This window comes from Sus scrofa, chromosome 12 (assembly GCF_000003025.6).
Source record: "Sus scrofa isolate TJ Tabasco breed Duroc chromosome 12, Sscrofa11.1, whole genome shotgun sequence".
NCBI classification, from domain to species: domain Eukaryota; kingdom Metazoa; phylum Chordata; class Mammalia; order Artiodactyla; family Suidae; genus Sus; species Sus scrofa.
The window spans coordinates 6,403,978-6,427,706 of record NC_010454.4 but is presented as its reverse complement, the minus strand read 5'-3'; the positions used below and the strand labels follow the sequence as shown (position 1 = coordinate 6,427,706).

The following is a 23,729-nucleotide window of genomic DNA, read 5'->3' as shown; positions in this document are numbered from 1 at the left end:
CTGCCATTAATCCCAATTAACTTTTAACCCCTGGCACCCAACAAAGACAGCCCTGTAGTCGGGGCATCTGTCTCCTTTATCACTTGAAATAACCTCCAGGAGCGGCCCAGAGCGCTCGGCCGTGCCGTGGACGTGTTGCCGTATCTGCCTGCTGGGCACCGCGTAGTCAGCCCCGAAAAGTCCCTGAGTGTTTAGGTAGATCAGGCAGCATGTGGCCATCCAGCATCCCAAGATTTGATGCTTCATCCCCCCTGCTGAAGTAGCAGGGACATCTGAGTACCCTCCCCCACCCGCCCAGTCCTGGGACAAGACCCCAAGTGATCTGCTGGCCTTTTGTGTTGAAACTCCAGGAGCTGACCACTGGAGCCACGAGAAAGCTACTGGTACCCGCCTCTTGTCTCTCAGAAGCTCCACCTCACTGCCCAGGGGAGCCACAGACAAACCGCAAAGACCCCATTTTTAGAGGGAACTTAGTAGATAAGAAGGCGCTCCGAGAGCTGGCCATCCAGCCCATTGTCCCTCTCCTGGCCTGGGAACAAGGGGACACCACAGAAGCATGGCTTTGGTGTCCTGAGGGCACTGCCAGCTTCCTTGACCATTTGGCCTTTGTCCTGCCAGATGCCACCGGTTCACGCGCATCCAGGTCAGGGTCAGCCAGCTGTTCTGCTTTGCTGTTTCTCAGGGTCACTTAATAATCGGTGTGTCGCTCTCTGTCCCGTGGAGTTGCGTATGGCCACTTAGTGCATCACTCTCTCCTGTTGTCCCTTTTCTCCAAGAACAGCACACCCTCCATCTCCCCACCCCGCCCCTGCCCTTCTTTGAGGGGAGCGAGACGGACGTATGGGTGGCGTTGAATTTCCCCAAAGTTTAAGTTCCGATTAGAAGCTGCGGTCCACCCCGTGTCTTCCCAGCGGGAGAAAAGATGACAGCGCCCAGTGTCGGGGGCTTTCCTGTTGTTTGATAGGAGAGCTGGCGGTGGCCATGCATGGCTGATTGGGAGCCACGAATCCACTGTCTCTCAGGAGTAGGAAGAGCGGCTCCTTTGAAAACCTTTAGCTTCTTGACTTGTGGTTTATTCTCAGACATCACCCCTTCCTTGTTGGGGGTCGTGGGAGTGCTGCTGACGTTGGGCAGCCGAGGACCTGGGCTGGTCAGACAAGCCTTTCCCCTTCATCGGGGGTGGGTGTCACTGTCCCCTGGAACCAGCCGCACACGCAGCAACGCCCTCTCCACACGCTCTTTCTCAGTCGAAGCATGTGGATTTCACAACTGTTTGGGGAAGAGAGTATTTTCCCTGACAAGTGAACTGCTTTCAGGCAGGACGGGTGACCGCCAGCTCAGATGCCACGTGGTGAAGGGTGTGAGGCAAGTCAGCAGGACTAGGGGGCCCTCTTTCCGCCCCAAGGAGTAAACCCTCCTCCACCAAATTCTGCGTATTCTGCATATGCGTCCTGCGCATCCCAGGCGTGCCTCGAGATGCGGTCCTTGGCGTCCCGGTGCTTACACTCTGCCGGGGGCACAAAGCCAGCCTATCAACAGGAGGCGACACAGAACCTACGAGAATTAAGTAATGGGGTGCCGACCGTGGGCTTGGTGATTCCGTCAAAAGCCCCCAGAGAGGATTAAAACATGTAGAGAAACTTGTGGGGGAGCCTGGCCCTTGAGCGGGGCTTGAAAGGTGCTGGGCATGAGGAAGGTGGAGAGGGACATTCTTTGCCAGCAGGAGGAATCACGAGGGTGACGGGTGAGAATTAGCTTGATGCAGGGAGAGGAGGTGTTGGGGGGGGAACAGCCTAACACAGGATGCAGGGTGTGCATCACAGCAGCCAGAGGGACGGGGTCCAGACACTTCCGGTCCCCTCTGCCGCTTTCTTACCCTGTCACCCAACCTCTCCAGTCCCTCTGCCCCCTCATCAGTAAAAGGAGGCATTGTCACTTGTCTGGTGACCTCACGGGTGGCTGTGAGCGTGACATGACACCATGTCCTGTGTGTGTGAGCAGTTTGTGAAGTGGTGGGACCTGCAGCCCCAGGGTGACATCAGGCCCCCCATGGTGGCAGGTGGTTGGTGGGAGCAGCAGCTGGGGAGCCGGGGATGCTCAGGCAGAAGGCGGAGCCCGGAGACTTTGCGGCCCATTACTCGGGCATTTGATTGGGGATTTGCATCAAACTCAAATGTTCATTGTGTTTCTCTGACCAGAGGTATTCGGGGACGGGGTGACAGGCATCAAGCTGCTTCACCTCCGTGCCCCGAAGCCGACACACTTCCGCTTTCCCACTTTGCACCATTGAGCAGAGGACACAGCACGAGGCCGATTCTGGGCTCATTTTGGGTGTGAAGTGAGGTGGAGCTGCACTGGGGTCGCTCCTCTCCCAGGGCAGTGGGCCGTGGGCTTAAAACTCCAGAAGATGGAAACAGGCAGCTCAGCCTCAGCGCCTGTGAGCAGAGAGCTCCCGATTGAAGCCCTGTTCTCTGGAGCAGTATAGCACGTGTCACACTCTGCCATCCCAGAGGTGGGCTGGCTATTTCCCATGGAGAAAGCGGGTCCCCCAGTGCCACCTCAGGTCTCAGCAAAGCCTCTGTCCTGTCTGGGGAAGCTCCTGTCCCGGGCTCAGCCCACACAGGCCTTCCCGAGTCTCAGATGCTGACTCTTGCCTCCCGTGGGCAGGGAGCTGCTGGTCAGTTCAGGACTGTCTTGATTACTGTCCTTGGGCCTCACTTCTGGCAGAGGCTGGAGAAATGGGGCTCCTGTGTGCACGTTCCGCCCAGGCCCGTGGGGGGCACTGTGCCGAGCGCTGCCGGAAGGCAGATTTGCAGGAGCTGCAGCCACTGCCCCCAGGGCTGAGGGCGTGGGGATTCAGCAGACCAGGGCGAAGGGGCAGGCTTTTGAGTGAGGCTTTGACCCCCAGAAATGGCATGATGAGCTTGCTGAGCAAAGAAAGGCCCAGCAGCAGGAAGGCGCTGGGCACAGGGGGGCTCACACAACCCAGGGCTGCTGGACCGGAGGTTCGGGGCTGGTGTCTTCAGAGATGAAATCGAGAAAGGCGGCTGGAACCAGATCCCGGGGCCACTGGACTTTGTCCTCTGTGAACCGGGGAGCCCTTGTGCGTTAAACAAGAGCAGGTGGTTAGGACTGACTGTGGGGAGGCGACACTGACGCGATCTGGCTCTGGGCCCGGGAGGGAGAGGGACAAAGGGTTCAGGACAGTTGCCCGGTCCTGAGCGCCCCCCTCCCGCCCCACCCAGTTCTTTGCCCACCTGGTTCCTCTTACTTTACCTATTGAGCGGCTGGGTCCGCTCCCGCCTGCCCCTCTGGCTCCGGGTTAGGAACCTTGCCCTTTCCCCTCCGGGACTGCCAGAAACATTCCTGTGGTTTTAAGCCCCCAAGTTCCAGCAGCCACAGGACATCAGCACAAAGAGTGAGGAAGGGGTCAGAGGTTGTTGGACGTTTGCAGTGGGAGCAGCTGGAGGTGGCCGGGGGTGGCTGGAGCGCCGGAGGTGAGGCAGCTGTGTTGAGTTCTAGACGCCTGTTGAATTTGGGGTGCCACCAGGGCGCTGTGAGAGCCGTGGTCAAGTGTTGCTGCCTGTGCCTGGGGACCTGAGCTGCCTCCTGCCCAGCAGGACTGGCAGGGTTGCCCTGGGGCCTTCCGTGCACATCTGAGCTCCCCAACCCGGGAGAGAGAGGCACACACGGGAGTAGCCTCGCTTGCACTCTCCCGGGTCTGTCTCACACTTGCTCCCAGGGACCAGTTTGAAGGTTTCATTAGAAACCAAAGAATTTTCCTCCCTTCCTCCCTCCCTCCTTCCTTCCTTTAAAGAGACATATTTGGCTGCAGCCGTTGGTGTCCAGCCTCCTGTAATGAGCCAGGCTCGGAGAGTCCTTGAACAGAGACGGAGCCTGAACTGATCAATGGCATTTGGGGGTTGGGAAGCAGCTCAGGAGCCAGCTAATTTATAATGTCATCCTGGCTGGACAAGAGGACCCAGGAGGACAGGCTGTCTCTTGGCTTTTCATTTCTTCTTTTTGTAAAAGGAAAGGGAAGACAGAAGGTGCCACGCTTGGCTGTTCAGCGTGCAGAGATGAGCTCTGTCCCCGCTGGACCATCGGGACGCTGGGCCCGTCTCTTCCCGAGACCTCGCCACCGTGCCCGCATCCGCCGCCCTTTCCCACCGCGGATGCCGAGTCTGGCGCACACGCATTTGCAGAGGACACCTGTTCCTTAATGAGCCCCAGCTTGTGCTGCGACTTGGTCTCGGCTGCTCGTGCTGCGAGCTCTGCCCCGTGAGAGGGCTGCTGCCCTCCTGAGCCGTAAAAAAAGAAAGTGCACCCAGCCCTGGCTGTCACCCCGTTGACTGAATCTTCCAAAAGAGCCCTTGACCGCCAGTCCCCGCCCTGGGGACAGACCCGCCGCCCTGGAACTGATCTGAGAGTGCCCGGCGGGGGTGGCCCCTCGTCCTCAGCCCTAGACTCTCGCTCCCCGGCTCTCAGCCGGCACATCGTGTACACTTCAGACTCGACCCCGGGAGGTGTGTCCATGTGCTTGGTCCCTTTAAATGAGGGGTGCTCTCAGGGAGGCCCCCTCCTTCAGGGTCGTGTACAGCGGGGTCTCCTGTGTAATAGGCCCGTGATAAACATCTGCCGAGGGGGAGGATGAACGTGGGTTCGGCATCTAAGGAAGCGCGTGCAGGCCCTGTGCAGCCCGCAGAGGTCCCCACCTGCCTTTGGGGCTGGTTCTGCCATCCCATTGTTTCTCCACATTGGAACCTTCTAAAACCCAGTCTCTAGGCTTCCAAGATGAGTTCTGACCACCACTCCCACTTAAGCCGCCCCCAAGAAAACGTCCAGCACCCACAGCTGGAGCCCTGCGTTTTCAGCAGGAGGCGTCAGAGGTCAGAGGTGAAACACCCCAAGACCTGGCCTAGGTGCCCCATGGTCCAGTCGTGAGCAGGCCAGAGTTGTTGGGGAGCATTTGTGGCAAGCAGCTCTGCACGTCTTTCTCTTTCATGTGACAAGTCCCTCTCCCAGCCTTCAAAAGAGAGATTCATCAGTGGAAAGCTTCCCTGAAGGCGTAATTTTCCTAAAGGACTTGCTGGTGGTGCCGCATACAGACAGACTCGCCCAGCCAAGAGCTGGTGATCCACACCTCACCGTGTCCCCGGGCTGCAGGGGGACGGCAAGGGCCGGCCGGGGGGCCCCTTTCCTCTGCCCCCCACCCCGCCGCCTGATGGAAACTGGAAACGGCTTCTGCAAGAGCAGAAGCAGGCTGTTTGCAGGCGCCCAGGAGAAAGCTCAGAAGTCTCCCAGCCCTGGTGACTGCCAGGGGGCCTCACCCTCCCCAGCTAATTAGAGCCTTTCCTTAAGGGGCACTTTAGTCCTTCCTGTCATTCATTCTCACAGTGATAATGGACTTGAATAAGAGGTCACAGCCTCTCCCACATCCTGCCCTCCTTGCAGGGTGGGGAGGGGAGGGACACCAGGCTGAGCAGCTGGGATGTGTTCACCCGGCTCACAGGGCCAGACTCCCCAAAGCGGGCCCCGCTCCCCACCCTCGGGCTTCCAGCCGGCTGCCGCATCTCTGCTGAGTGTCATGAGCGTGAACGTGACAAAATGGCACAGTGTAAAGGTTAATAAGGTCTGCTGCCTCCACTGCTTCTGAGCAGACTGGAAGTGGTACCATCCTGGTAACACCAGCCTGCAGCTCTTAACCCCTCTGCTCCCCGAGCAGCCGGTGGCTGCACCGCCGCAGTGCCATCACCCTCCACTTCCTGCACACGTTTCCCACAGGCCGCTTCTCTAAGGCAGGGCTTGGGTCCCCTTTCTTGCCCCAGAGAGGAAGAGCTGCGGGGGCGCCGGCGCCCGCAGCCCCACTCCCCTGGCCGGGCTCCCACCCCCCACGCCTGTCTGCTCCCCCCCTGGGTGCGGGCCCTGCTCTCCTCCAGCTGGGATGTTTCTCTGCGGGTTTCACCCTGGAAGCCGCTGGCTCTGGTTCTCCAGGCTTCTCCCCGTCCCCGCAGCCCCACGCCTTGCTGATTAACGCTGGCCTGATTACTCCCATCCTCCGGGCCCTTCAGGACGGTGTCCTCTCTGCGGGGCTGTGTCATCAGGCCCTTGCCTCCGCATCGTCCCTGTGTCCTTTCTCCCCGTAAACCGTGAGGGCCCAGGATGCGCCTGGGGTTTGCTGGCGCTCGTCTTCCGCCCCCTCACTGGCGCCCACCCCCAGTCAGGGCTTCTTGCTGAAAAGGGAAGCAGGAGGGGCTGTGTCACCCGGATCTGCCGGGAAGGTGGTCCCAGGACAGGAAGTAGGAGAGAAGCACGGCTCTGGGCTTGAATTTCCACCCCAGGCCCTGGGGACTCGCCCACCCGGTGATGCTTTCTGACCCCAGGGAGCACATCTGGGTTAGGACCTGCCCTGGCCGTGGGTGGCAGCTGTGTGAACAGTGTGCCTTCCGCCCTCCACACGCACCTGCACACACACATACACACAACACACTCATGGCGTGCCCCCACACACATAGTGTGCCCTGCGAGTGCGCGTGCACACACGCACGCACACACACACGCGCGTGCAGTGTGCCACCTGCAGCTGGGACTCTGCGCCCCTCACTCTCATTTCCATCACCCAGGCTGTCTTCACTCTGCTCCTGGGACCCTTCACCTTCTTCGACGTCCAGAAGACCAAGTACCTGCAGATCCTGACGTCACTGATGAGGTGGATCGGTGAGTCTGAGAGTCTGCCCTCCTCCCCGGCCGGGTCCTCAGTCCTTCCTGAGCCGCCCACGTGGGCTCACAGCCAGGCCCGAACACCCCGAGGGCTCCCGTGGACCCCTGAGGCACCGGGGAGGCAGGGCTCTGGGTCTTTTTACGGGTGCGGAAATTTAGCACCGAATAAGATAAATCAAACCTTAATGGGGGCCGATGCGGGACTCAGCCCGAGACCTCTGACCCCGGTTCTGCTGGGTCCCCACCAGCTCACAAGCTGGTGGTGGGGCGCCGGGCTCCAGGAGGCCTGGCTCGGGCTTGGCCCCTCAGGGCAGGACAGCAACTTGCTCCTCATTCTCATGGGTGCGCCATGCCACACAACCAGAAAACCCCTCAGGCCGTGGCTGCCCCCTCTGCGTCCCCAGCCACCTGGGCGTGAGAAGACCCCCGTCTATAGCAGCTTCTATGTGTCTGACGCCCTGCTGAGCCAGAGCACCACTGTCCTCAGGGGAGCTTGGGGGTCTCCTCATATCAGGTTTGCGGTCAGTGGCTTGTTCACTTCCGACCCCATCCTGCCCCACCACCACCACCCCAGAGACCCGGGCTGCTGACCCCTCCCTGGACCCATGACCAGAGGGTGTACAGTCGCTGCCGCCTCCACCAGCAGCTGCTCTGGGGTCAGTTGCACACTTGTTTTGGTCTAAAAGCAAAGATGCCCTTTCTGTCCTGTTGACAGGCCTCGCAGAGGGGGTCTGCCCAACCTCCGGGGCCCCACCTGCCTGTCAGCACACAGGTCCCCGAGAACCCGAGGCTGGAGGCCTCCTCCCTGACCCTCGTCCCCTCCTCCCATTGCCGCTGCATCTCCCTGATCAGGACCCTGGGTGCACGTCACTCCCCTTCCGGTGCCAGCACTTGGCACTGGATCATAACAAGCTCAGGACGGTTTCTGAGCCAGACGGATCTCTGGCAGTTCTGGCACCTTCGGTCCCCTGGATCCCCTCACCCCAGGATTCCAAAATCCTAGCGTAAGGAGCCACTGCGTCCCAGGAGTCCTGGTGCGTCTCTGCTTAGAAAGTGCCGGGTCACCCGGGCCAACCCTCTCCCCTGCAGGAGCAGGCACTGCAGCTCCTGGAGGATGGGGCGGGTTGCAGCCCAGGAGCCTGTGACAGGCAGCTGCTGCTCCGCCCCGAGGGGACGTTGGCGAGGGCCTTGTCTTGAGCCAGACTCACTAGCCTGTGACTTCTTCCCACTCTTGGTCCTTCCTGCAAGGAAACGGGAGCAGGACCGAGCTGTCTGGGGTGTGAGCTTTGAGGCCCCTGCAGCTCAGTGAGCCTGCCCTTCACCATCCAGACGAGACCAGGGAGCCGGGGGAGCCCCTGTGGTGCTTTTCCCAAATGTCATTCGCAGGCTCCAGAGCCCTGAAGCTCGGGGTTAAACTCACACGACCACCTGGGGAAGAAATGCAAACCCGTTACTTAGAGCTGAGGCTCGCGCTAGCCCCAGGGTAAGAAGGGAGCCTGCTTGGGGGCCAGGAGGGATTGTGTCCAAAAACTGAGACCCGAATTGCTGGCCATCAGTCTTCTCCCTGTCCGCCTGTTTAGGATGCCTTTAAAGCCCTAGTGACCTTCAGAAAGGAAGGTTTTCTGTGCAGAATTTGGAGGACGCCGTTCCCCCTCCTTGCTTCCCTGGGCAAACTCTGTGCCCCCAGCCCCTCTGCTCCCTGAAATTGGGTCCCAAAGGTCTGGCCCCTGCCCGGCTCGGGATTGGCTGTCCTTGACCTGCTGCATCAGTGGTGGAGGGGGCTCCTTCAGCGCCGGTTCCGGTCCCTTGCCGTCGCCAGGAGGGCAGGAGCAGGGTGGGGAGACGTGGACGCCCCCGCTGGCTTCCCCTTCAGCCCGCGAGGAACAGGCGCCCGGATAATGACAGTTAAAGGCTTCGGTGGCACCCGGCCGTTTACATGACCTCGAGTCTTCTCTGTCTGGCCAGCGATGCCTTTGCTAAAGGGGAGAAGATTGAAAGAGGGTGAGGCAGCGGCTGTCGGCACACAGCACAGGACACCAGGCGCCCCCAGGCTCGGGGCAGACCCAGCTGCCACCTTCAGAGGCGGCAGCTCTGAGCTCCTGTCACAGGCAGGGCCCCGCCGGGTCCCCAGACACTGAGCAGCCCCTGCCCCTCCCCTTCTGCTCCTGGAGTCCTCCTCCTCCTCCAGAGCCCAGGCTCACGGAGTGGAACCGGCAGCTCAGCTGCTTTAGAAAATCGGCGGCTCTGTCCCTCGGTGCCAGCCGCCCAGCCCCAGCAACCCCATTCTGTCCCTGCTTCTCCCAGCCAGACCCCCCCACACACCTTCCCCCCAGGAGGGGACTGCAAGGGCCTCCCCCGGTCTCCCACCCTGTGGTTCCCGGGCCCTCAGAGGCAGCCCCTTGCAGTGCGGCAGAGCGAGGGTGGCCATGGCCTTGAGAGAAGGCACAAGGTGAGGCCAGCCTGTGAAGGTCATCCACGCGGCACACCGTGTTCGGTGGTGACACCGCTGTCCCTGCATGTCCCCTACCTGTGTCCTCCCTCTGCTCTGAGACATAATCAAACGGCAGTAACCTCTCCTCAAACCTCCTCCCTGGGCACGGCTGTGGGTGGCAGCACAGGCCGTGTTTTTGTCCACAAGACACTCGGGCCTCTGGGCTGGAAGAGTGAACCCCTCTCTGACACCGGGCCTCTCAAGCGAAAGACAAGTCACCAGTGAAATAAACTCTCTAACATGTAGTCGAGCCTGGGGTTCAATTCCCAGCAGGGGGATTGAAGTGGCCCCGGCGTTTTTCCCTTCGTAGATCTGATGGAAAGCGTTTCCCTGGTCCTGACCCCAGGCAGCGGGGTGACATCAGGAAGAGGGACAGGGAGCGGAGATGGGGGAGTCGGGGAGCCTCCCGGCACCACGAGAGGCTGCCCCGCCCAGGGGGCATCCCAGGGGGGACTCTTCTCTGTCCCACGCAGACCCCAGGTGATCTTTCTAGAACTTCTCCAAAGGCAGTGAGCACCAGGCCCCCATTTGTCCTCCCAAGTCCGCTCCAAGTTGTCGGTCTGTAATGAGCTCCCTGCCACTTTGCTGTGAGCAGCAGCTGTGCGGCCTGACCCCTCCCTCTCGCTCAGCCGGCCTCTTCCCACCGCCCAGATTAGGGCCCAGACTGTCCAAGAGAGCCGGGCGGGGGGCTCAGGGTGGCAGGAAGCTGGCTTGGGTTCTAGGAAGACAAAAGGGAAGAATGAGCACCAAAGGGACCGGAAAATCATAAATAAATGTGCTGAGCCGGAAACTTTCTTGTGCTTAATTAGGAATTTGTTCTGCCATCTGTTGAAATGGGGCCGGGGCGGCCCACAGGAACCCCGCCTCGAGCAGGGCCCCCGGGCTCCAGCCGAGCTGAGACGCCTCTAGGCCGCTTCCTCCAGGGCTTTCACCGAGCCTTCCGGCCAGAAGCCCCTCATGCTGCGGGATAGGACTTAAGGGTTGGGGGCCTTTGCAGGTAGCCACTTGTCCAGGAAAACGTCCAAACGTGTCTGCCAAGTGCCAGTGCTGCTTCGTTTCTCTTGCTGCTCAGATAAGTTCTGGGGGATCAGGATGCTCCGTCTGGGAGACCCGGTTGGCAAATGCCCCTGATTTCGTGTGCGCCAGGGCGGGCCTGGGCTAGGCCTCTGAGCACATGGCTCCGACCCCAGGGACCACACCTGCAGGTCGATCAGTGTCCGCTGCCTGTGCGCATGATGGGCCAGGCTCCCTGTCGGGCAGTAACAGAGGCCAGAGGATAAAGTGGGACCACGTCGGAAGTGCTGTCAGCCCAGCATTCAGATGTCAGCCCCACACACAGCCCCGCCATCGTCACCTCCCCCGGCCATCGCCATGTCCCGGGAGCACCCTCAGAATGAACCTCCCTTGGGGCTGGCCAGCAGATCAGGGACATGGTCCACGCTGCCTCCAGAAAGATCTGTGTCGCTGGGGGCGCCCTGGTGAGATCTTGGAGGGCTGCCCCCCTCCCTGCACCCCCCCCGGCCTCCACCGCCACCACTTCAAGGAAGCTTGAGCCCAAGGGAAATGAAACTCAGGCCCACCTCACAGAGGCCAGGCTGCCTCCTCCTAGCTCCCGGCTCTCACTGTCAGCTGTCTGTCCACTAGGGACACAGCAACAACGGTGCCATCCTTCATGTCCCCAGGCCCAGCAGCTGCGGCTTCCAGAGCCTGAGCCCTGACCCACCTGGGCCCCCCCCATGGAGCTGTCAGGCTGGAAGGCGGCAGCATCACCCCCATCACTCACGCCCCCAGCAGACCCCTTCTGCCTGGGGACAGCTGGCCCGGCTCCGGGCGCCCCAGTTGGGGTTCTTTCAAATCCAACTCTTCCTAATACAGGCAGCTCCGGCGCGGCAGCCCTCGGTCTGGACTGTAGGTCTGGGCTGTCGGGACCCACAGGGCTGCCTCCCCCCGATTGTGTATTCAGAGCAGTCTCTGTGCTCCCCTCAAAGTGGGTCAGGCGCCATCCACCCCAACCGTCTGCGGATGAACTCGAGCCTGCCTCCTGCCTCGTGAAGTTTCTCAGCCCCGCTCTCCCCACCTCCCCCTGGCGGGTGCCCCAGATTTGTCTTCCAGGCCGAGCCAGCAGGGAGAGGTGGGACCCGGGGGTGGCAGCCCACGTGGCAGAAGGTCCCCAGGAGGAGACCATCCACCTGGGAACAAAAGGGCTCTGGTTTTACCTGTCCCTGGAATCGTGTGTGGCCACGTGGCCGACGCCCCCGCAGATCCCTGACTGTTCTCAGCCCAGTGTCTCCACGTGGGCCCGCTCTGATCTGTCACCACCAGCAGCCTGGGGTCTTCTACGTCTGGGCCATCTGTTGCCCGCATCCTGTTGCTCAACATGCCAGCTTGGTGTTTGAATTCCTTTACAGCCACTCGCTGCTGTCCCCCCTCACTCAACTGGTGCTTCTGGAAGGACCAGGAAGGACCCCAGCCCCAGCCTCGGCCTGTGCCCTGCCGCTGGCAGCCCTGTGCTCCCGAGCCTTTGCTGCGGCCCTGCCCTCTCTCTGGGCCACTGTCCAGGGCTCTCCTGGGCCCCTAAGTGTCCAGCTTTGCCCGTTACGCAGCCAGCGCGGGGAATCAGGAAAACCTTTTTATGTGTGTTTCCTCTTGGTCTTAATTTTATTCTTGGCTCTCTAAAAGTTCTCTGCAGACACGGAGGTCAGAGGAAAGGAGAGAAACCCCAGGGTTCTGTCTTAAGGCTCTTAGGGTAGCATGGACGGTTAATTAAAGTTTGCAGAAGGCCCAGCCACCTGTCACCAAATGACCCCTTTCATCAGCTGCCAGACTGGCCTGAGAGCTCTGCTTGGCCTCGAGCAAAGGCCGTGACTCTCCCCACTGTGCCTTCCCTCTGGGTGGCCTTTGTTGTAAGCACCTCTGCTCTGCATGTGGCCGACAGGCGTGCTGACCCAGCCATCGGGACTCCTGCTCCGCCAGGAGGTGGGCAGGCCGCTGGCCGGACCCGGGCAAGGGAAGGGAGGACGAGGCCCAGGCGGGCAAGGTGGCTGATGGACGATGGTTCCCAGCGTCCCTCTGCACAGAACTGGGTTGGGCCTCACACGAGCCAGGGCAAATGCCAGCCACGCAGCCAGGTCAGGCGGCCACAGCTGTTGGCAGAGCTAATGTGGCGCAGGGCAACCCTGGAGCTCTGGCGTTGACCTTCAGACCAGGGCAACCCAGTCCTTGTCCTAGTACCGCCTCTCCTCTTTCTCACCTTCCTGGTTTCTCTGCATCCAGCCACTGCTCACCAGCTGTCTTGGCTCAGGCTCCTGTAATAAGACCACGGGCTGGTGGGTTAAACAGCAGAAATTTCTTTGCTCAGTTCTGGAGGCTCAAAGCCCAAGACCACAGTGCTGTGAGGGTTCTGGGGAGGCCTCTCCTCAGCTTGTCAATGATCCCTCCTCACCGTGTCCTCACACGGCTTTGCCTCTGTGTGTGCAGAGAGAGAGTGTGCTGCCGTGCTTCTCATAAGATCGCCTGGCCCAGGGAGTTCCCTTGTGGCACAGCAGAAATGAACCCGACTAGTATCCAAGAGGATGCAGGTTCAATCCCTGGCCTCGATCAGGGGCTTAAGGATTCGGGGTTGCCGTGAGCTGTGGTGTAGGTCACAAACACAGCTCAGATCCCACGTTGCTGTGGCTGTGGTGTAGACCACCACCTGTAGCTCCGATTCAACCCCTACCCTGGGAACTTCCATACACCGTACCTGTGGCCCTAAAAAGACCAAAAAATCAATCAATCAATCACCTGTCCCATCAGATTAGGGTCCACCCTTATGGCTTCATTTAGTCTGTAGTACCTCTTTAAAGACCTTGTCCCCAAATACAGTCACATTGGGGGTTAGGGCTTCAACCTGTGCGTCAGAGGGGGCGACAGTTCAGTCGTAGCAAGGAGCGAGCCTGAGCAGCCTTCCGAGTGACCGTGCAGAAGTGTTGTTTCCAGGCTCTGGGAAGGAGATCGGTCCGCCAGCAGCCAGAGACTCCTTGGCTGCGCTTTGCCAGCAGTTAGAAACTGAGCTGGCTCTGACAGCTTAAGCATGAAGGACTGCAGCCTGCCCTCCCAGGTGCCACTTGCCAGGCCTAGAGTGTGTGGGAAGCTGAAGGATGAAAAGGCCAGACCCTTGATTTCATACGTAAGACTCGATTGCCGTGTTCCCATCGTGGTGCAGTGGAAACAAATCAGACTAGGATCCATGAGGATGCGAGTTCGATCCCTGGCTTCGATCAGTGGGTTTGGGATCCGGCGTTGCTATGAGCTGTGGTGTAGGTAGCAGACGTGGCTCAGATCCCGTGTTACTGGCTGTGGCTGTGGTGTAGGCCGGCAGCTGCAGCTCCAATTTGACCCCTAGCCTGGGAACTTCCATGTGCCACTAGTGTGGCCCCAAAAAGACCCCCCCCAAAAAAAGACTCAGATTGCTTCAGAGACTCACATCTTGCCCTTTATCAGCAACCAGCTCCTCCTAACCCACTGGGAAGTGTGCTGCGGGGGGTGCCCTGCCCTGAGACCTTCTAGCGGAGACCCTTGGTCCCGGAAGTTCTCTTCTGCTTCTGGGATGGTGGTGGTGGTGGCAATAATGATGAGTGCAGAGCCCGAATCCTCCAGAAGCCACAGAGACTGACCCAGTATGCGAAGTAGTCAGATTGGTTTTAAATTCCCTCCCTCCAGTGGAAAGCCAGGGGACATTTTTTGTGAGTGACTGCAGGCAAGGCCAGCTCTCACCGAATGTCTCACTGGCTTGACATGAAATCTGACCTGAGGCCAAGATGCTTCTGGAGCAACTGCCCTGGGATTCCACAGTCCAGGGGCAGAACCAGGAGGTGAACCCAGAGTAACTTGAGAACTTAAGCTTGTTTAGAATGAAAGCAGCAGCGCCCCCCCGCCGCCCCCCGCTTCCCGCTCTTTGCAGGTGGTTGGAGCTTCCTGCGATGGGCTTTCACTCGCACCCTGGCCGGCGGGTCCCTGTTCTCAGTCGTCCTCTCCCTTCGGGAACGATGGCCCAGCCACCTGCTCCTGCTTTGAGGGCCAAGGAACTGCCTGGCATTCAGGGTTCTCAGCTCAGGCTGGGGTTACCACTCAGTCCCTCCCAGCCCCCCTGAATCTCGGGAGGCCCCGGCCAAGCTGTGAAGGCCCAGCCTAAGGAGAGACACAGCCGGGCCAGGCACCCCAAGGGCAGCGCGCTGGTGAAGGAGGCAGCTGAGGCCAGACCCTCCCCCTCCCCCGGGATCCACCTCCCCGCCTGGGATGGCCGCCCCACGGCCGTTTGTTATCCTCAGCCCTGGCACGTTGATCCCTGCTTGGAGAAGAGGGCACCATCCTCCTGACAGCCCTTGACGGATGGCCTCCACCCCGCAATGTCAGAGCCAGAGCCACACACAGGGCTCTGAGCACAGCAAGGTGTTTGGGGGTGGCACCTGAGGCCAGGTCCAGAGCCCAGCAAGCTGAGGTGGCAGCTCTCCAGGAGGCTGGCCAGCCCAGGCCAGGCCTGCTGTGGCGAGGGCAGGGGGCCATGGGCCCCTTGGCACCGCTGGGAGGGATCTGTCAGCTTTACCCTTGGCACTTAGTCATGGCTTCTCATATTCCTGTGCTCCGCACACCCCCGCCCAAGAGCAAGCCAACTCCTATGAGGTCTGAGCCAGTTTCCAGCTTCATCCGGCGAAGGCCCCAGGGTGAAGGGTCCAAGAGAGAGAAGGGGGGACCTGGCAGAGGCTGAGCAGTGCAGATTTGAGGTCATTTGTTTTTTCACTCTCGTTCTTGGAAATCTGGGCCCCCTTTGGCAGGAGTTCTGAGGGTGTCAGCCCACCAGCCATACTCTTTGCACAGGAGAGGGGCTGGGGGGTCAGACAGACAGGCAGCGTGATTGACATGAGACAGCTTCCACCTGGGGCTTGTCATCTGGCTCTTGCTCACAAGAGAAGGGGGGAGTTCCCTGGTAGCCTTGAGGTTAAGGACCCAGCGTTGTCACTGTGGCTTAGGTCGGTGCTGTGGTGTGGGTTCAATCCCCGGCCCGGGAACTTCCTTATGCTGCAGGCACAGCAAAAAAAAAAAAAAGAGAGAGAGAGAGAGAAGAGCAGGAGGCATCCATGGACAGTGGCGTTTCTCTTCTGACCCCTTCGGAACCTCTTTGATGACATGTTAAATGTCGTAAGAACGCATTTGACATAAAATATGAACCTTGACCGCCATCCTTGAGGCAGCCGACATCCCCGGGACAGAAAGCTAGTGTTGCCATGAACCCACTGACCTGATGCTGTCCCTTGGACGTGACTCTGCTGGAGGGACCTGCCCTCAGATGGTCGGGCCATTGCTGGTGTAAATGTTACTTTTAACCTGACTCCTCGGAAAGGAAAGGCGGAGATACCCCCTCCAAGCTGTGCGCTCAGGGCTCAGGGTTTGTACGGAGATTTGGACTCGCCTCCACTCCTGTCTCCCTCCTCCCTCCCTCCTGTGGTCACTGTGGGGAAGGTGGGGAGTGGGCTGCTGCTCAGGGTGGAGCAGTTCATTGAGCACGCGCGCGATCTACCCCCGAGTAGCCAGAGTTCACGGGGCTCTGCACCAGCTCCTCCTTTTGTAATTTGTTCCAGACAGTGGGCCCCCTGGCCTGCACGCTCCAGAAAGACCAGGACCGGAACTGCCGGCTCAGGGCACATCCCCAGGTGCCCAGCATAGTGCTGGCACAGTGGGGGCCCTCGGTGCATCTTTGTTGAATGAATGAGTGCGCAAAACCCAGCGCACACAAAACACAGGGTGCACGTGAGAACAAGTGCGGTGGTTTTTCCATGGGCTGTTATTGCAGATATTAAAAGAGAAGTCTCCTGACCTCTCATCACCTCGCAGCTGCACCTTCCAAGGCCAACAGCCACGCCTCGTGTGACATGTGTCAGGCCCTCACCTCCACCCCACCCCAGCATCCTTCCCAGCAACTCACTGCATCTCTTCACCCCTTGGAGCATGACTCCCAGTGCGGAATGCAGGCGGACGTGGGCAGTGAGCCCCGTGCACCACGTCCGCTCTCTGGGCAGGCCCGCGAGGACTCCCAGCCTGCCCGCCCTGTCCCCTCTGCACCCATCCCCACCTCCCTCACGGTCTCGACCAGGCGGCTGGAGCCGTCAGTGGCGGTGCCCCGGCCCTGGGCAAGCCGTGTGCACTCAGAGCGCTGCTCTCCGCCACGCTTCCTGGCCGTGTCTGTCGCTCACAACCTGTCATCCTCATTTCATCTTGATTTATGACCAGACCTAATGAGTTTTGGAGCAGCTATCTCCCAGGGACGGGACGATCAATCTAGGAGATGGCTGTTGAACTGTTTCTCTGGCAGCTGGGGAAGGGGAAGGGCCAGGAGCAAAGGAGTGTGGTCCACAGGGCACAGCAGGGCGGCATCGGGGGAGTTAGCCCTCTCGCCTCTAATGCCAGGACCGCCTCCCCACCCCAAGGCCAGAGCCACCCAAGCCTGGCCCTCGCGCTTCCTTCCTCCCCTTCTCGCTGTCCTGCCATCACAGCGTTTAGGTATCACTGGCTTCTTTTGCACCTGCCAACTCGGGGACCAGGCTGGTACACTTCCCCTGCTCTCTCCACTCTGGAGAGCGTCGCCCTGCCCCTCACACTTGCCCACTTTTTCCCGAGGTTAGAAGTTATCAGCCAGCGCTTACCGCACCCCCATCACGCAGTCATTTTCTAACCCTTCTGGAAGCATCTCCCGAGAGCCTCTGACATCTTAATTCCTAGACAGGAGCAAACATCCAGCCCTTGAGACTAGATCTGGTTTTTGCAGACAGTCCTATTGTTTTTGAAAATAGATTTATTTGAGTAAGCGAACGAGATGGTAACTAATCTGGGTGACAGCATTGTGAGGTCAAATTAATGATAGCTAGAAGGTCGTGAGATACATTTGCCTATCAGCCCAAGCCATGGCTTTATAGGCCATCCTAAAAGTTCTGGAAAATGTCCCACATCATCATGGGTGTAAAGATGCAGCTCCCAAAACTCTGGGGGACCCCTATTAGTAGGTATTCTTTCACGGGGGTGGGGGATGTGCACGTGCTTGCTCTTTAAAAAAAAAAAAAGTCACCGTTATTTAGAAACCTTCATAAATTGGTTGTTTGCAGTAGGCAGGAGTTCCTTTCGTGGCTCAGCGAGTTAAGAATGCGATTAGTATCCATGAGGACGCAGGTTCGATCCCTGGCCTCACTCAGTGGGTTAAAGGATCAGCGTCGCCACGAGCTGTGGTGTAGGTCACAGACGCAGCTCGGATCCCGAGTTGCTGTGGCTGTGATGCAGGCCAGCAACTACAACTCTGATTCTACCCCTAGCCTGGGAACCTCCATAAGCCACGGGTGCAGCCCTAAAAAGACAAAAAAAAAAAACTTCAGTAAGCAAAGCTACCAGTCAGGGCTGTCCAGACAGCTCGCCTTCAAGTCAGCAACCAGTTACTGCCTGGTTTCTTACAAGCTCCTGAAGGTTTGGGGGTGAGAAGGGAAGTAAGCCGAGAAGCACCAGCCAGCATCCCAGCTGGAGGAGCAGTGATGCGGAGGCGAGCAGCAGACAGCTCGGGGATGTCACCACGTGCCTCTTTCCCAGTCCCAGCCACCTTGGCCTGGGCCAGGAATAGCACCAGGTTGCCAGGTGACACTTTGGCAGTGGCACAGCAGGTGGCACGGCAGGACTGAGTTTCTGCCTTACAGCAGCTGCCCCCTTTGCCCTGACCCTGGTGGCCTACCTCTGTTGGCAGAACTGTCAGCTGCAGCCTCTTGATCAGCTAATCACCAGGCGGCCCCAGGCAGCTGCAGTCACCCCACCTGCTCAGCTCTGCTTCGTAACCCCTTCTGGCCCAGGACAGACGCCCTGGCTGGCACAGGGCATCCACCTCCACCTCATCCAGCCCTTCCCCTGGGTTCCCCGCTCACATCCTGCCCCAACACACTTCCTGAGTGCAGTTCACCCACACAGATCTCTGGCCCACACGCCCTTCCTGCACCCACCCCAAGAAATTCGAGGAGCCAGACTGCCGGAGCCGGGAGCCACCCCAAGGGAACAGGGAGGCCCTGTGTGGTGTCCAGTCCCAACCCCAGAGGTTTCAGCCAGAGGCAGCTCCTGGGCCAAGACCTCGAGGGAGGAACTGGGCCACCTCTTTCCCGGTGACTGACCAGACCTGGCAGGATGTGTGATGTCCCTGCAGCGGCTGTGGGGCCCTCGGCAGGGACAGGAGCGGACTGAGAGCATCAGCAACAAATCCTCGTCTTTTCTGGCAGTTTTCACAGGCCTATTTCCCGGCTCCCCTCCTCCTTCCCCTCCCCCGCCCAGCCATGTGGGCAGCTCTGACTAAAAGCAACGGAGGACATCTTTGTCCATCCTACCACAAGTGTCCCTTGGCTGGCTTCCCGTGAGTCCCCAGGAGAAAGGCCTCTTCCTTCCAAGGAGCTGGGGGATGTGACGTGGCTGAAGGGGACCCCCCAGCCTCCCCTGCGGGCAGAACCCTGAGCCCCTGATGGGCCGGCAGGCAGGAGCTGGGTGGTTCCTTCACGCTCACCTGTGTCACTCCCCAGGAAGTGTCAGGTGTCATCATCATGGGCTTCACCTGAGCCACGGGGGCCCGGGCGGGAGGGGCTGAGACAACAGCAGCTTGTGGACGCCAAGACTGGAGGCAGGGACCCAGTGGTCCCTGAGTGTGCTGAGTGGCTAACGGTGGCAGTTCTGGGACATGTGGGTGACAGGTGCGAGAAGTCAGGGACTCAGAGACAGTCTCTGCTGGGTCTGGAAGGCTGCTTGCCTTCTGCAGCCCAGCTGGCGAGCCCGGCTCAGGGGGTGAGACCCGCGGGAGGGCCATCGTAAGAGGCGCAGCCAGCCTGGAGCTGTTTGCTCTGAACAGGTAGAGTCACAGGTCCCTTCCACTTCCACAGCACACCCGGGTCAGAGTGGCTGTCCCCTAGGAGACACCTGTCCCTAGGGTGCCACCAGGCCCAGGAGAACAGAGGCACAAGCCGTTCAGCCCCAGCCTTGGCGCCAGCAGCCCAGAAGACCCAGCTCCCCGCAGCTTTGGTCTTTGGAGCCGTTCCTTCCCTCCAGTGACCACGGGAACCTGCCTGCCCTGAGCCCTGGCCCGGGAGGACCCCTCCTCCCAAATGCTCTGGGCCCTTTACCCCTCCACTCCCCCCACCCTCGCTCCTCCGCACACATTCTTTAAACCAGAGGAGGGGGGGGGTGACCGGAGCCCTGGCCCAGGCCTGCTCCCTGCCAGGGGGCTGGGGGAGGACCCCTGGGGCGGCTTAGGGGGCGGCAGCGGCCGCCCAGGAGCCTGGCTCCGCTGAGAAGTCACAAGGGGGGGCTGCCACCCCAGTGACCGCCCGGTGCCGCGCTCACCCCCGAGACACCTTCCCTTTCCTGCCGCTGGGGGGCGCCGCGGTGTCCCCGGGATCAGCAGCCCCAGGGCCCCACCCTGAATGTAAGGGTTTTTTTCTCACGGGGCTCCGGTCCCTCTGCCCCTCGGCCCCTGGGCAGGCACCCCCAGACCCGGGGCCTCCCCAGCAGCCGAGTCCTGTCGTCTCTTCCAGCCTTCGCCATCATGATAGTGCTGGCCCTGGTCCGCATCGGGCAGGGGCGCGGGGAGGGACACCCGCCGCTGGCCGACCTCTCCGGGGTCCGGAACCTGTTCGGGGTGTGCGTCTACTCCTTCATGTGCCAGCACTCTCTGCCGTCCCTCGTCACCCCCGTGTCCTCCAAGCGCCACCTCACGCGCCTGGTCTTCCTGGACTACGTGCTGATCCTGGCCTTCTACGGCCTCCTGTCCTTCACGGCCATCTTCTGCTTCCGCGGCGACAGCCTCCTGGACATGTACACCCTCAACTTCGCGCGCTGCGACGTCGTGGGCCTGGCGGCCGTGCGCTTCTTCCTGGGCCTCTTCCCCGTCTTCACCATCAGCACCAACTTCCCCATCATCGCCGTGACGCTCCGCAACAACTGGAAGACACTCTTCCACCGCGAGGGGGGCACGTACCCCTGGGTGGTGGACCGCGTGGTTTTCCCCACCATCACCCTGCTGCCCCCCGTGCTGGTGGCCTTCTGCACCCACGACCTGGAGTCCCTGGTGGGCATCACGGGGGCCTACGCGGGCACGGGCATCCAGTACATCATCCCTGCCTTCCTCGTGTACCTCTGCCGCAAGGACACCCAGCTGGCCTTCGGCTACGGGACCGTCAACAAGCACCGGTCCCCTTTCCGCCACACCTTCTGGGTGGGCTTCGTGCTGCTCTGGGCTTTCTCCTGTTTCTTCTTTGTCACCGCCAACATTGTCCTCAGCGAGACCAAGCTCTGATGGCAGGACAAGTCTGGTGACGAGACTTGTCACCAGACCCCACCCTGCCCTCCCAGTGGGCACAGCCAAGAACTAGTGGCCTCCCAGGCATCCACGGGACACCCAAGGCCCAGGCTCTTGGAGGGGCCCCTCCAGGCCTCCAGCTGGGGAGCTGCCCCCCACCCAGGATTCCCACAGTCTGCACGACATCTTGCTCAAGCGGGGTCACCCTCCTCCAGGTCCCCCTGCCTGGGGCTGCCCTCAGCTGGCCAGCCGAGTCCCACCACCACCGGGCACGGAGCTGCTCCCAGCTTCCAGGACTGGTTATTGGAATCCAGCCCTCTGCCTTCCCGCGCCCCACCACCCCCAGCACCCAGGGTGGTGGAGACGCAGTGCTGGCACTGCCATTATTTATACCAAACACCTGTCCTCCCCATCCCACCCCCGTCCTGCTCTCCCAGTTCCTCCCACATCCAGGTCTGGGAAATTGGCTCCACTGGGGCAACCCCAGAACCTACCTCTCCTCCCCACTGGGCCTGCAGGTGACGACAGGGCTCCTGTCCCACCAGCCCTGGAGGCGCCAAGTGCCTCTCCCAGGGGAGTGCCTGGCCAGCTGATGACCAGGACAGGAGGTGCTAATTGGCACCAGGGTCCTCAGACCAGAGCTTTGAGGTCCCTGCTGTGGGCGCCAGCTCCTGTCTTGGGCCCCTGATGACTCCAGAGCAGTGGGCAGGCAGGAACAGCCTATGCACGGGCTTTAAAGCCCAGAGTCTGCCATCCCTGAAAGTGGTCCTTTACCCTCCCGACTGCCCCACTGGGATCCTGGGGTCTCCTGCAGCGCAGGGGGACAGCGGAAAAGGGCCACTAGAAGGGAGCCGCCGCCCGGGGCTTAGAAGTGCCCTGGGCAGGTAGGTCATGATGGCCCCCCCTCTTAGGGGTCAGGCCCGCCACGTCCCTGCCCCAACACTAAAGGTGGCGGCTCCCTCTCTAGCTGGGCTCTGGGTGCTCGGCACTCACACTCTCCGTGTCCCGTGGGTGCTGCTGGGTGACATGGGGCCCCGGCCGCCCTTCCCAGTGGAAGGAGGGCCAGGATCCCTCCTCTGTGGCCCCTCCCCTCACAACCATGCACGCACCTGCTGGGCCCGCTGTCCTTGGAAACAGGTGACTAATGACCTCTCAATGTGCCTTCTCCTGCGGCAGGACCTGGGGGCGCCTCCTGACCCTCCCCGGTGTGCCCGTGACCCTGGACCTGATCCTACCTGTCCTGGAGCCCAGAGCACCTGGGCCAGGAGCTGCGTCCCGGGTGGCGTCTCCGGCCCTCCCCCTCACTCTAGATTTCAGTGCCTTGCTCAGCGCTCCGCGGAACCTCTGTCCCGGTCCCCCTGCATCTCACCCTCTTAGAACTCTGAACAAAGGAGGACGTCAGGTCTCCTGGGGCCCACGGTGGTCTCCAGGGAGGGTGGCGCGGGGGGCATGCATGGGATTTGCAAGAGCTCCAGGAGTCCGGGGGCGGCGGCAGCCCCAGTCTGTGAGAGTCGCGCGTCATAATTGGCTGCCATCTGCTTCCTCACTGTTGCCGCACATCCTCAGTGCTCAGCGCTTGTCCCCGCGCACTGTTCCCGTTCATCCTCGTGAAAGAACGACGCCTCTTACCCCCTCCGCCGTCTTCTTCCCAGGAGGCCCTGCCCGGGGTGGGCGGCGCCGGGAAACCTCCCCGGCGGCCCCGCCCCCTGTGGTTCGGACCCTCCCTGGAGCTGCCGGAATGTTCGCTGAAAACTCAATTAAAACATCTGTACTCGCCCTTCTCCAATTACATTCCCTCTTGCTTAAGGACAAAGCAAATTAAATCATCCTGCCGCCTCAGGCTCCAAACCAAATTTTGGACACAAATTTATTAGCATCATAAACACAGGTTGATTTATGTGGCAATCTGGAGCCACCGAGCAGGAGCAGTGGAGTCGGATGGCTGCGCTCCCCTCCCCCTCCGAGCTGGGCAGCCACAGTCCTAGAAGGAATTGGTCCGAGGTGTTGGCGTCAGTGATGGCAAAGCCAGGCCGTCACCCCTGCCAGTCTGGGTTCCTTGGCTCCTTGGTGTTCCCCTGCTGCCTGTCCTAGAGGTCAGATGGGGTCGCCTTCCTCACTCCTGCTGATAGCCTGGGCGGTACCAAGACCTCAGGGGCTAGACATGCCCTAGGTGAGTCTCGCTCACCATCCAGCATCTTTGGCTGTGAGTTTTTTCATCAGCGTGGGGCAGGGGGCATATTGGGTCATGTTTTCCATTCTACAGATGGGCCCTGGGGTCCGTGGTGGGGAGGCCAGAAGAGGATGCCGGCCCAGCCTGGCCCGGGTACCAGTCTCCCTGTGGAGGAAGACAAACTCAGCAGCTTCCACTGGACATCACTCTCCCAGGCTGGCCCCGAGGGCAGGCCAGGTCAAGGTGGGAGTCAACCATCTCTGTCTCCTTCCCTGCCCAAGCCCAGGAGCCTCACGCCAGCACCTCCTGGCTGTTCCCCCACCTGAGGCCAGAGAGGCGGCTATGGGCTTTTGGTTGGGGCAGATGGCAGGTGACAGGCCGGGAGGCACTGCCGAGTGATGGGGAGGTAGGAATCTCGCCAGGGCCTCAGCCACACAGCTGTTCTCGCTAAATAAGGGCCAGGAGCAGCCTCAGCAACAGGCAGAGGATAAAATCTGAGTGAGGGACGGGCAGGAGCTGCCCCCGCCTCATAGGGAACCAGCCCGAGGGGAGGAGCCCAGCAGAGCTGCTTGACCCTGGGCAGCAAAGGCCAAGACCACATCTGTCTAGGGACCAGATTCCTGAGCGGGGCTGACGCCTGGCTCACAGCCAGGATCCAGAGCTGCAGGGGGCTGGGCTCATGGTGTCCATTGGAGAAAGGGAGACGTGACATCTATAGAGCACCTTGTGTGTGCCAGGCACAGGGCTGGGCACTTTGGGCGTGGACCTTGGCAGCGTAAGTTGAGGATCAAGGGGGCAGGCTGAGAAGTCGGACCTGCCCCTGGTAGGCGGCAAAGCCCACACCCTCTCCTCCTGTCCTTTGTAACCTGGGGAGGGTAGTACCTGCATCACTGACCCGTGTGGGAACTACAGCACTGAGCTTAGCTAAGCCTGGCACAGAAGCGCTCAGTAAACTCACTGGTACTGATGCCCAGCTCCCTTGCCCCGTGCCAGCCATAACTGCGCTT

At 60.7% G+C, this 23,729-nt stretch overlaps 1 protein-coding gene across 3 annotated transcripts in view; it reads left to right on the top strand.

Moving 5' to 3' along the window:
- Window positions 1-22,405, top strand: part of TMEM104 (transmembrane protein 104) — a 54,278-nt gene extending 31,873 nt beyond the window's left edge. For 2 of the 3 annotated variants that reach the window (XM_003131226.4, XM_005668623.3), the window contains exons 9-10: window positions 6,624-6,717; window positions 19,789-22,405. In XM_003131226.4, the coding sequence (XP_003131274.1) occupies window positions 6,624-6,717; window positions 19,789-20,549 (855 nt within the window). In that variant the 3' untranslated portion in view covers window positions 20,550-22,405. The remainder of the gene's footprint in view (window positions 1-6,623; window positions 6,718-19,788) is intronic. The other variant, XM_005668622.3, reaches the window with a different exon arrangement.